Source organism: Pristiophorus japonicus, chromosome 12 (genome assembly GCF_044704955.1).
Source record: "Pristiophorus japonicus isolate sPriJap1 chromosome 12, sPriJap1.hap1, whole genome shotgun sequence".
Lineage (NCBI taxonomy): Eukaryota > Metazoa > Chordata > Chondrichthyes > Pristiophoridae > Pristiophorus > Pristiophorus japonicus.
This window is the reverse complement of record NC_091988.1, coordinates 125,674,078-125,687,784: the sequence shown is the minus strand read 5'-3', so window position 1 is coordinate 125,687,784 and position 13,707 is coordinate 125,674,078. Positions and strand designations below refer to the sequence as shown.

Genomic DNA, 13,707 nt, shown 5'->3' with positions numbered 1-13,707 from the left:
ACGCCTCATGATTCTTCGGCTCACCCTAGCCCAGAACCAGTGTGCTACAGTCATCAGTGAGTACGCCTCAACACTGGAAGCTACTGACGAGACCAAAGAGGAATTCTACCCCAGTCTTGAACAATCCCTGACCCGAGTCCCAAGTCCCAACGGGCGACAAGCTGATCCTCCTTGGAGACTTTAAAGCCAGAGTTGGAAAGGACATAGACCTCTGGGGAGGTGTGATTGGCAGAGACGGGGTAGGGAAAGCCAACTCCAGCGATATTCTCCTCCTGACAAAATGCTTAGAACATGGCCTTGTCATAACCAACACCATTTTCTGTCAGAGACTCAAGTACAAGGCTCATGGCAACACCTTCGCTCCAAGCACCGGCTTCTGCTCGACTACAGCATCGTCCGAGTGAGGGACCACAAGGACATCCGCATCACCCGCGCCATGACAGGAGCTGACGACTGCTGGACAGACCACCGCCTAATCCACTCTGTCATCTCCATCAATGTAGCCCCAAAACAGCGGCGGTAACAGAAACGCTGCCGCAGGAAAATCAGCACTGGAGCACTCAAAGACCTTGCTAAGAAAGTCCTATTCAGCCAGTGCCTCACATAAGAACATAAGAAATAGGAGCAGGAGTAGGCCATACAGCTCCACCATTTAATACGATCATGGCTGATCCGATCGTGGACTCAGGTCCACTTCCCTGCCTGCTCCCCATAACCTCTTAATCCCTATCGGTTAAGAAACCGTCTATCTCTGTCTTAAATTTATTCAATGTCCCGGCTTCCACAGCTCTCTGAGGCAGCGAATTCCACAGATTTACAACCCTCAGAGAAGAAATTCCTCCTCACCTCAGTTTTAAATGGGCGGCCCTTTATTCTAAGATTATGCCCCCTCACAACAAACCTAACGACTTCCAGTGAACCGGAGATGCAGAGTGCCCACAGCGCCTGATTTGCCCTCAAGGCCTCAATAATTAGCACTTGTGAAGAGACGCGTAGTTACTCCACCAGGAAAGAACCAAGACTGATTCGACGACAATGACCAGGAGATCCAGGAGCTAATAAGCTGCAAGTGCAAGGCATTCTTGAACTGGAAACAGCAACACAACTCGAGAGCAAGAAAGCAGCTCTATAGACATCTGAAGGCCGAGGTCCAACATAAAACTCGCGACCTAAAAAAGATGGTGGGTGGAAAAAGCGCAGGAGATTCAGCAACTAGCTGACAGCCACGACATGTGTAGATTCTTTAGCGTAGTCAAGACCACCTACGGCCCAAGCACCCAAGGTCCTACCCCACTGAGGGCCAAGAAAGGAGAGGTACTCATCAAGGACAGAGAGGCAGTCAGTGCCCGCTGGAAGGAACACTTCAAAGATCTCCTTAACGGAGACTCTGTCTTCGCGTGAGTGTCCTCGGCTCCATCCTGCAGCATGTAACCCGCTACCACCTTTGCAAAACCCCAGCTCGGCATGAGGTTGAAAAGGCCATCCGACAACAGAAGAACAACAAGGCCTCGGGAGCAGATGGAATTCCCGCCAAAGCACTAAAGCATGACGGAGAAACGCTACTGGTGCAAATCTATGAACTCATTTCTCTTCTTTGGAAGGAGGAGAGCATGCCAGGGGATCTCAGAGGCGCTGTAATCATGACCATCTTCAAGAAAGCTGATACGTCCGATTGCAGTATTTATAGAGGAATTTCCCTGCTGTCTGTCACAAGGAAAGTCATCGCAAAAATCCTCTTCAATCACCTTCTCCCAGTGGCTGAAGAGCTCCTCCCAGAGTTGCAATGCGGATTCCACCCACTAAGGGGCACAATGGACATGATCTTCACCGTGCGTCAAATACAAGAAAAATGCAGGGAGCAGCAACAACCTCTATACATGGCCTTCTTTGACCTCACAAAGACCTTCGCCACTGTCAATCAGGAGGCATTATGGAATGTCCTCCTCAAATTCGGCTGCCCTCAAAAGTTCGGCACCATCCTCCGCCTGCTTCATGATGACATGCAAGCCGTGATCCTGACCAACGGATCCACCACAGATCTAATACACGTGCGGACCAGTCAAGCAAGGCTGTGTCATCACACCAACTCTCTTCTCTATCTTTCTTGCTGTAATGCTCCATCTCACCCTCAACAAGCTCCCCGCTGGAGTGGAGCCAATCTACAGAACAAATGGGAGACTGTTCGACCTCCATTGCCTCCAGTCCAGATCCAAGATCGTCCCATCCTCTGCCATTGAACTACGGTCGGCAGACGACGCCTGCGTTTGTGCACACTCGGAGGTCGAACTCCAAAGCATCGCCAAAACCTTTACCGAAGCGTACGAGAGTATGGGCCTTACACTAAACATCTGTAAGACAACCTGCCCCCACCACAGTACTGCCCCTGATTATCAGGATCCATGTCGAGGCCTTGGACAATGTGGACCATTTTCTATACCTCAGAAGCCTACTGTGAACAAGGGCAGACATCGACGATAAAGTCCAGCACTGCCTTCAGTGTGCCAGTGCAGCCTTCGGTTGCCTGAGGAAAAGAATATTTGAAGACCAGAACCTCAAACCCGGCACCAAGCTCATGGTCTACAGAGCAGTAGTGATACCCGCCCCCCTATATGCTTCAGAGACATGGACTATGTACAGCAGGCCCCTCAAAGCACTGGAGAAGTACCAACTCCGCAAGATCCCGCAAGTCCATTGGCATGATAGGTGCACCGTCAGTGTTCTCGCTCAGGCTAACATCCCCAGCATCGAAGCATTGACCACGCTCGATCAGCTCCGATGGATGGGCCACATCATCTGCATGCCCGATACTAGACTCCCAAAACAAGTGCTCTACTTAGAGCTCCAACACAACAAGTGAGCCCCAGGTGTGCAGAGGAAACGTGTCAAGCACATCCTCAAAGCCTCCTTGATTAAGAGCAATATCTCCACCGACACCTGGGAATCCCTGACCCAAGACCGCTCGAAGTGAAGGAGAGGCATCCAGGAAGGCGCCGAACACCTCGAGTCTCTTCGCAGGGAGCACACGGAAACCAAGCGCAAACAGCGGAAGGAACGCACGACAACCCAATGACCCTCTGCCCCACCTGTGACAGAGACTCTAGGTCCTGCATTGGACTCATCAGTCACCTGGGAACTCATATTAGTGTGGAAGCAAGTCATCCTCGATTCTGAAGGACTGCCTCAGAAGAAGATAATTATGTTGACTCAATGTAGTCATTGGTGTCATTCAGTCCAACACAGTCTACTCTTAATTCAAATTACCAGATAATTCAATTTCATAGTTCAAAAAAGGACTTTGCATTATCATAGAAATTTACAGCACGGAAGGAGGTCATTTCGGCCCATCATGTCCGTGCCGGCTGAAAGAGCTATCCAGCCTAATTCCACTTTCCAAAGTCTTATCAAGAACAGACTGTTTTTGATAGCTGGCAGGACATGTTAATTACCATAAATAATTCAAGGTCATCAACACAGATCGATGAACTAAGCTCTCCCATTCAATTCCAAACATCCATGGTGACTGCGGAAAGTAGCTTCGATTGATATGGTGTCTGGAGTGAATACATAGGTCAGATCTATGGAATCCTTTAATGAATAACTCTAGCTGGAAGCTTCCAATTGTGGATTTATATTAGAGTATAAAACAAGTACAGTCCCACAATTTATAGCGGTCGTGTTGATGTTAATGCAATTTACATGCTGGACATTAAAATTAAAAAGCAAAGCAATCAACCTATTTTTAAAAAATAGGAAATCTTCACTGAGCAACTGCCTCTTCGAATTGATTGCCGTTACACCCAGAATCTTATGACGGCACTTAAACCAGGTACGAACAACTGATTGAAACTGCTCGACAACCCAACTGCCTGAAATCAGCATTTTAAATCGGTTAGTACAGGATAAGTACTTATTGAACTGCCCGAAATAGTCAGCCCGCTTAATATGGTTTAAGCGGTGGCTTTGTAATTGGGGCTGATGGTAATGGTGTAAGGTTCGAAAATCCACAGCCGCATTTTATTGGAACACCCTAAGGACAAGAAAACTACCATGGGATCGTCCTATACATTTTAAAGGAACATTTTTGGCCAAGTAAAATCCTCAGACCAGGCAGGCTGGAAAACATGTGGGCGGATACAGACATTGTGGAGTCTGGCACACAAGCGAGACAGAGGCACTGGCCAATGGGGAAAAAGTGCATTCTGGCAGGCCAATCAGGGGTCGAGTCGGACCTGAAGCGGGGAAATCCTAAACCAATGGGGACTACCCAGCCCAGTTTGAAAATATGACTCACCCCTAATGAATGTGGACCATCATCTACCTAATGGCCCATCAAAGGGGAGGCCCAAACCGATTGACTCCCAAGACTGTTACAATGGACCATCAGACTTTGAGGCACCACTATGCACTGAAACAATACCCCTGTTCTCACACCTACCTGTACCTGTGACATCTTCTGATTAAATATTCAAAGCTATCTCCCCGCCCAGGCTTACACAATGGACCACCAACTGAGTTTGAGCGCAAAAAGGCCAGAACTAAATTGGATACAAATATAGGACCTACAGAACCAGTGGGGAGGAGGGGGGGGGGGGGCGGGGAGCTGTTGGAGTCAGCTTTTGGGGGAAGCAGCTGAAACAGTAGGAGAAGGAGTCGAGGAGCAGTGGCAGACACAGAGACAGATACCGAGAGGCAAATGCAGTTTTGGCGCGAAGATGAACTGACTATAAGGAAAGCTGCAAAAACACACGGTGAGGAAGCAGTTGGAGTCAGCTTTTGAAGCAGTGGGGGTCAGCTTTTGGGGCAGTGGGAGTGAGCTTTTGGAGCAGTTGGGGAGTCAGCTTTTGGTTGTTGGGAGTCAGCTTGTGGGAGTTGAGTCAGCTTTTCACAGGGCCCTCGCTCTGGGGAAGGTGTGCTTAACTCCAGCAGCTTTTTGCTTAGGAGCCAACCGAAAGGCAAAGAGAAGAAACCGAGGCAATATCGAGGAGGAAAACCGAACCGACCTACAACGTAAAACCCACCCCAGAGGGACCCCGAGCTGAAATAAATGCCCCCAGAATCCCGGAGTTGATAGGATTGTGAGTATAGCCCAAACCCCCTCACAGACTCAATTTAGGATAGGAATTGGTAAGAAGGGTGGAAGTGGGAGGTGTGGTTGTGTGTGAGTGGAATGTTTTAACCTCTTATTTTCCCCTTCCCTGATGCAAGATTTTTCGTGTTGTTGAGTGAGATTGTGCCATTACTGCTATTTATGACCTCTTCCTATGCCCTCTATCTTGGTGTTTGCTATTCTAAATAAACAACATTAGCCATTTTGTACTCTTACCCATTGTGTCTGGTGCCTCACTACTCACCCATCCTCATAAATCGCATGTACAGAACCCCAGGGGAGTGTGGATTCGAACCCACACCCCAAGCTCCCCTTACAATGGTCAATGCCACTCGTCGATATAGGCGGCTGTCCGGGATAAGCATGAACGGTGTAAGTGGTGGGGATTGGACAACTGCAGAAGAGTCCTAGCCAGACCTCACTGGATGTACAATATTGTGCTCAGTTTTGGGGACCCCACCTTAGAAAGGATACACTGCTCTGGGGAAAAGGCCAGGATGAAGAGTGAGACCTATGACAAAAGACTGGGTAAATTTGTATTATATTCACGAGAGATTAAAAGGTTAATGTCTGATCTATGTAAGGTGTTTAATATATTGAAGAGAATGGGCAAGGTAAATAAGAAATGACCCAACCCTCTGTTAGGGAATGCAGAACAAGGGGACAGTATCTTAAAATTAGATCCAAGTAATGAGCACTAATATACTTCAATGAGATAAATATATGTCCTTACTGTTTCAAATTCAGAATCCTTAATTCTCCTAAATGCATCAGCAACGAAGTCCATGTAAAACCAATGGTCAGCCAGTTCTTGCCTTTGAGTCTCGGATGCCATTCTACACAGACCTTCGGTTACAGCTACCTGTAAATTATAATCTGTAATACAGATTGAAGTCAATTCACAAACTGGACAAAGCATGTCTCAAAACTTGAACATAGTGCTTTCATTTGTTCAGAATATTAATACCATGGTCTTATATAATACTAGTTTATAACTGTGTTAAGCTTTTTTTTAGTTTTAGGAGAATGTTTAATGTGCAAATTGTGGGAAATGTTTTTTTCTAAATTGAGTGATAACAGGTCAGATTGTAATGGAAATGAAAACAGTTCACAATTCTGTATAGTTCTATTTGTAAATAAGATTATATTTTGACTATATCTCATAAAACATTTTCATGAGCTGCAAGGACCGCCCCAGTGCCGCCCAAAGGACCGCCAATGGCTGCCGAGAGACCGAGCTGTACTTTGCCAGGAAGATTCCTCTAAAAGAGATGGCAGCATTGCCTGGTGGCAAAATAATGGCTTACGCCTTCAATCTCGGCAGCAAAGGAGCTTGCAGCCCAAATGCTGCCGAGGATGAAGTTAGGCCCGGGGGGCAGGGGGACAACCTGAAAAGTAAAAACATCACCAGAACAACTTCAGGGGACCCCATCCAGATAAGTCGCTGTTAAAAAAATGTTTTTTAAATGTTCACTAACCTTCTTTTGCAGGTCTTCGTACCTACCATCGGGGTAAGAACAATCTCCACACAGCAGTCCTTCCCCTGCTGGCGCCAACTCCTGCCCGCACCAATCTGGCATCTCGGCGGGCAGGAGGCCACTTACGTGACTTGGCTGTCAGAGAACATCAGCGGGGGTTTCCCGGCAGTGCTCCCCTCCCACCCGCTCCAGCCCAAGTGGAAACTGGGAGCGAGAGGAAAACGGCAGGAAAACTCGGTGGCAGTTGGTGGTAAGGCCACCAATATGGGGGCCATAGAAACTTACAGCACAGAAGGAGGCCATTCGGCCCGTCGTGCCTGTTCTGGCTCAGTCCCACATCCCCGCTCTGTCTATAACTCTAAGTTCCTCATCCTCCAGTACCTCTCCAACTCCCTTTTAAATTTATTGCTGGAATCAGCTTCCACCACCTTTTCAGGGAGAGCGTTCCAGATCCCGATAACTCTGAGTGAAGACATTTCTCCTCATCTCCCCTCAAGATCTGTTGTCAATGATTTTGAATCTATGACCTCTGGTTATTGACCCACTCGCCAGAGGGAATCGTTTTTCTCCATCTACTCGAGAACAATCATAACTTTGCCAACCTTTCCTCATAACTGAAGTCCCTCATCCCTGGCAACATCCTGATGATAAACCGCCTCTGTATCCTTTCCAGCGCCTTTACATGTTTCCTTAAGTGAGGTGCCTAGATTTGTTCACAGTAATATAGCTGAGACCTAAACAGTGATTTATAAAGTTCCAGCATGATCTCTTTGCTTTTATATTCTATTCCTCTATTTATAAACCCAAATAATCCATATGCTTTTTTAACCACCTTATCAACTTGCCCTTCAACCTTTAAGGATTTGGTCTCTCTACTCATCTACACTTTTCAAAATCGTGCCATTTATAATATGGACGCAGCTATTTGCACTCGCAAAAAGCTCTGAATGTCTGTGATAGGTTCACATGATCACATGACCTGATTACTGATTGGTCCCTTGGAGGATAAGCCACATCCAGAAGTTCCTTTGGAATGAGTAATTAGAACCGCCCAGCCAAGTTCTGAGTGACTTTGCAAAGTGTAATTCCAGCCATTCTGATTTCAGACACCAGACAGCATAGAGACCCCCCCAGCCCAAGTTCCCGCTCCCCCCCCAAGCCCCCTCCCCCCGCAGCCCAAGTTCCTGACTCCCCCCCGCCCAAGTTCCCGACTCTCCGCACCCCCCCAGTTCCCGACTCCCCCCCACTCCCCAGCCCAAGTTCCCGACTCCCCCCAGCCCAAGTTCCCGACTCCACCCCACAGCCCAAGTTCATGCCCCCCCCCCACCCCCCCACCAGCCAAAGTTCATGACACCCCCAGCGCAAGTTCCTCACCTTATCTCCTCCCCTCCGCCCCCCCATAGATGGGGCATTGTGTGTGGCTCACGGATTGTTAACAGGTTTATTGGGCATGAAGTGAATCCACTCCAATGATGCCCCTTGTCACACACGCAGTGAACTTTCCAGGAAATCGTGTGTGGATGTAAAGGGGGTTGGAAGAACATTATCTGTCTTCCCTAAGTTCTCTTCTCCGATCCCCTTTCCCGCTTCCCTTCTCTCTCCCCCAGTCTCTCTCTCTTCCCCTCCCCCCAGACTCTCTCTCTCTTCGTCCCCCCTCTCTCTCCCCCCACCTCCTCTCTCTCTCCCTCCCCTCCCAGCCTCTCTCTCCCTCACCCCCAGCCTCTCTCTCCGCCCCCCACCCAGTCGCTCTCTCCTCCCCTCAGTATCTCTCTCCTCCCAACCCGCCCCCCCGCCAGTCTCTCTCCCCCTGAACCCAGGCTCTCTCTCTCTCTCTCTCTCCCCCCCTTCCAGTCTGTGTCTCCCTCCCCCACCCTCCCAGTCTCTCTCTGTCCACCCACCCAGTCCCTCTTGTAAAGTCCTTACTCTACAGTATGAAACCACGAGGCACATTCTGGGGACAAGGTCACAGGACTCCAAAGACGATGACCCTGCGTGGGACCTCCCTTTTTATACCTGTCTGATCAGGTAAGGAGTGTCTCCCACAAGTTGACCCCTTGTGGTCAAGGTGTGCATCTCGGTTGAGTGTATACAGTAATACAGTGGTTTTACATTGCGGTTACATATATGACATCACCTTCCTTCCCCCCCACCCTCCCCAAGTCTTATTGGGATCATAGGTTTAGTCTTTCAGGTGGTCTACGCTCCCTCATGGAGCGCCGCAGTTGGGGCTCTGGTTGTTGGACACTGACGTGAGTGTCTGTAACCTGTGGTGATTCCGGCCTGTCTGGGCTGACCGCAGGGACTGTGCATTCTTCTGATTGCTCTTGTTGCTCGTTCACTGGCAGTGTTGTAAGCTCCATCTCATGATCTTCTTCAGGTTCCTCCGTGTCGATGCTGAACCTTTTTTTTTTACTTGGTCCAGATGCTTACAGCATATCTGACCATTGTTGAGTTTTACCACAATGACCCTATTCCCCTCTTTGTCAATTACAGTTCCCTCAAGCCATTTGGGCCCCATGGCGTGATTGAGGATGAATACAGGATCATTTATTTCTATTCATCTCCCCCTCGAATTACGGTCATGGTACGCATTTTGTGACTTGCGCTTGCCCGCAACTATGTCGGTCATGGGTGAATGAGGGACAACCGAGTTTTGTGTGTCCGTTTCATTAGTAGTTCTGCGGGCGGGACCCCCGTGAGTGAGTGCGGTCGGGATCTATAGGCCAGTAGGAGACACGATAGGCGGCATTGTAGGGAGGGTCCTTGAATCCTGAGCATACCTTACTTAATGATTTGGACCGCACGTTCCGCCTGGCCATTGGAGACCGGCTTGAACGGCGCAGTCCTGACGTTGTTGATGCCATTGCCCGACATAAACTCTCGGAATTCGTAGCTTGTGAAACATGGGCCATTATCACTAACCAGGATGTCCGGCAGGCCATGGGTTGCAAAGATCGCACGTAGGCTTTCCACGGTGGTGGATGATGTGCATGAATTCAGAATGATGCACTCGATCCATTTCAAGTATGCACCTACCACAATAAGGAACATCTTACCCATGAATGGGCCCGCGTAGTCAACATGAATGCGTGACCATGGCCTGGTGGGCCAGGGCCATGGGCTGAGCAGGGCCTCCCTGGGGGCATTACCCAGCTGGGCACACGTCGTGCACCTGCGAACACAGTGTTCCAGGTCTGAATCAATTCCAGGCCACCAAACGTGTGACCGGGCAATGGCCTTCATCAGCACAATTCCTGGGTGCTCGCTGTGGAGTTCCCTGATGAATGCCTCCCTGCCCTTCTGGGGCATAACTACCTGGCTGCCCCATAGTAGGCAGTCGGCTTGGATGGAGAGCTCATCCATTCGTCTGTGGAACAGTCCGACCTCCTCAGGGCATGCTCCGTGTGCGGGCACCCAATTCCCAGTCAGGATACATTTCTTAATCAGGGATAGGAGGGGATCTCTGTTGGTCCAGATTTTGATCTGGCGGGCTGTGATGGGGGAGCCTGCGCTGTCAAAGGCATCAACAGCCATGACCATCTCGGCACCTTGCTCCGCTGCCCCCTCAGTGGTGGCCAGTGGAAGCCTGCTGAGCGCGTCAGCGCAACTTTCAGTGCCGGGCCGGTGCCGGATGGAGTAGTCATAAGCAGCCAGCGTGAGAGCCCATCGCTGTATGCGAGCTGATGCGTTGGCATTGATAGCCTTGCTGTCTGACAACAGGGATGTTAATGGCTTGTGGTCCGTCTCTAATTCAAACTTCCTACCAAAGAGGTACTGATGCATTTTTTTTACACCATAGACACATGCAAGTGCTTCCTTCTCGACCATTCCATATCCCCGTTCTGCTTGAGAGCGCAACCTGGAGGCATAAGCCACAGGTTGTACTTAACCCTCAGCATTGTCCTGCTGCAACACGCACCCAACCGCATAGGACGATGCATCACACGTCAGAACCAATTTTTTACAGGGGTCATACAGGGCCAACAACTTGTTTGAACAAAGTAGGTTTCACGCCCAATCAAAAGCCTGTTCGTGACAGTCCCCCCAAAACCAATCGCAACCCTTACGCAGGAGCATGTGTAGCGGCTCCAACAACGTGCTCAAGTTCGGTCGAAAGTTCCCGAAATATTTCAACAGTCCCAGGAATGAACGCAACTCCAATGTGTTGCAGGGCCTGGGTGCTCGACGAATCGCCTCTGTTTTGGATTTGGTGGGCCGAATCCCATCTGCAGCAACCCTCCTGCCCAGAAACTCAACATCAGGAGCTAAGAAACACATTTACACTTCTTGAGTCGCAGGCCTACCCGGTCCAGTCGGCGTAGCACCTCCTCCAGGTCGTGGAGGTGTTCCTCGGTGTCTCGACCCGTGATGAGGATGTCATCCTGGAATACGATCGTTCCAGGAATGGATTTAAGCAGGCTTTCCATGTTTCGTTGAAAAATCGCGGCCGCTGATCGAATGCCAAACGGGCACCTGTTATAAATGAACAGTCACCTGTGCGTGGTGATGGTGGTCAGCAGTTTAGATTCGTTGGCCAGTTCCTGGGTCATATAGGCTGAAGTGAGGTCCAACTTGGTAAACAGCTTGCCGCCTGCCAGCGTGGCGAAGAGATCCTCCGCTCTCGGGAGCTGGTATTGATCTTGTAGGGCCACCCGATTGATGGTGTCATTGTAGTCGCCATAGATCCTGACAGAGCCATCCACTTTTAGGACGGGAACGATGGGGCTCGCCCAGTCGCTGAATTCAACAGGCGAGATGATGCCTCTCTCAACAGCCGGTCTAATTCGCTCTCGATCTTTTCCCGCATTACATACGGCACCACTCTGGCTTTGTGGTGCACTGGCCTGGAGTCCGGGGTGGTATCACTACTTTAGTGCCTTTGAAAGTCCCAACGCCAGGTTGGAATAGTGAATCGAATTGTTGTAGGACTTGCGAGCATGAACTTAGCTCCACAGATGACATTGCATGAACATCCCCCCATTTCCAGTTCATCTCGGCTAACCAGCTCCTCCCCAACAGTGTGGGACCATTGCCCGGGACAATCCAGAGCGGCAGCCAATTCACTAACCCATTGTGTGTGACAGCCAACATTGCGCTGCCTAGCACCGGAATGATTTATTTCGTGCAGGTTCGTAATTGTGTCTCAATACGTGCTAATTTTGGTCGACTGGCTTTAAGTGGCCGTAGCTTCTCAAATTGCTGAACGCCATGAGTGACTGGCTGGCCCCAGTGTCCAGCTCCATGCGTACTGGGATACCGTTTAATAAAACCCTCATCATCATTGGTGGCGTTTTGGTGTGTGAACTGTGAATATTCGCCACATGGACCCGCTGAACCTCGGCATCCATCGATTTGCCCCAAAAGTCATCCTGCCTCAAAGAACCCTCTTCTGGTTCATCCGCCTCATATATTAAGTCTGGTTGCAGACTTCCTGCACATTCGAGCTCAGTGACCACTGAGATTGCAGTTCCTGCAGACAAACTGTTGAAATCTGCAAGATCTAGCTGAGTGTTTTGCCCCACACCTCCAGCATGAGTTAAAGTTTCCATTGTTGGGAACAAAGGGATTATGGCCAGGCATTCCGCGCTGACTGTCCCTTTGACTGCTCTTAAGTACCCTATTGATGGGTGTCAATGGTCCCATCCCGGGCCGCATTGTCCACTGTGATGGCGTGAATGTCCGTTCAGCCTGTCATTGTCTCTATTCAAGTCCTACTCTGGGGTCTATTGCTGCCTGGGGAGTGTCGGACTGTCCCTGCCTGCCTGCGGGGCTCTGAGTCGCATTGATGATGTTGACTCCCTGATCCATCGCCGAGTTGAGGCAGAATTGCGCGCGTATATTATTTTCGTCTTTTCCTCCCCCGCCATGAAAGTTTGAGCCATCAACGCCGCCGCTTCCAAGGTCAAATGCTTGGTCTTTATTAATTTGCGGAAAATTCCCGCATGACCGATGCCCTCGATAAAGAAGTCCCTTTGCATCTCCCCCCTGCAGGCGTCTGTGAACTTACAGAGGCTGGCCAAACGCTACGAAGTCCGGTATGGTCTGTCCTTCACGATGTCGGTGGGAGTAGAATCTGTGTCGGACCATATGTATGCTACTCGCCGGTTTGAGGTGCTCCCCGATCAATTTGCTAAGTTCTTCAAAGGTTTTGTCCGCTGGCTTTTCGGGTGCTAGTAAGTCCTTCTAAGTCTTTGGTCCGCAGCTGGTCAAAAGATGAGCCCTTCGCTTGTCGGCCGCTGCATCCCCCAGCCATTCTTTCATAACAAAGCTTTGCTGAAGCCTCTTGACAAAATCGTCCCAGTCTTCCCCAACACAGTACCGTTCCTCTGTGCTACCGGTGGCCAATCTCGTGGATCGTGAATTCCTGTTTTTCGTCACCAATGTAAAGTCCTTACTCTACAGCATGAAACTACACAAGGCACATTCTGGGGACAAGGTCACTCTGTGACCTTAACTCTTTATTCACAGGACTCCAAAGACGATGACCCTGCCTGGGACCTCCCTTTTTATACCTGTGTGATCAGGTAAGGAGTGTCTCCCACAAGTTCACCCCTTGTGGTCAAGGTGTGCATCTAGTTTGAGTGTATACAGTAATACAGTGGTGTTACATTGTGGTTACATACATGACAGCTCTCTCCTCCCCTCAGTATCTCTGTTCTCCCAACCACCCCCTACCCCCGTCTCTCTCTCCTCCCCGCTAGTATGGCTCCCCCTGAATCTAGGCTCTCTCTCTCCCTCCCAGTCTCTCTCGCCCTCCCTCCCAGTCTCTCGCCCTCCCTCCCAGTCTCTCTCTCCCTGCCTCCGAGTCTCTCTCTCCCTGCCTCCCAGCCTCTCTCTCTCCCAGCTTCTCTCTCCCTTTCCCTCTCTCCCAGTCTCTCTCCCTCTCTCCCAGTCTCTCTCTCTCTCTCTCTCCCTCCCAATCTCTCTCTCTCCCACTACCTCCGATGCTTTGTCTCCCACCGAAGGCCGCGAGAATGTTCCAAATAATCTAAAAGTTAGAAACAGCTTCAGCGGCAGCTCATGGTTTGGCCCCACTTCCGATGCGTGACCGAATCGACGAGGATTTGAGGCGGGGGGGCTTCTTTACGCAGAGGGTTGTGGGGATCTGGAACTCGTTGCCTG

The 13,707-nt window shown here is 50.0% G+C and overlaps 1 protein-coding gene across 1 annotated transcript in view; it reads right to left on the bottom strand.

The window, feature by feature from the left end:
• The window catches only part of sycp2 (synaptonemal complex protein 2), a 1,164,109-nt gene that overhangs the window by 948,885 nt on the left and 201,517 nt on the right, over nt 1-13,707 (bottom strand). The window contains exon 9 of the mRNA XM_070894856.1: nt 5,841-5,983. Within this exon, the coding sequence (XP_070750957.1) occupies nt 5,841-5,983 (143 nt within the window). The remainder of the gene's footprint in view (nt 1-5,840; nt 5,984-13,707) is intronic.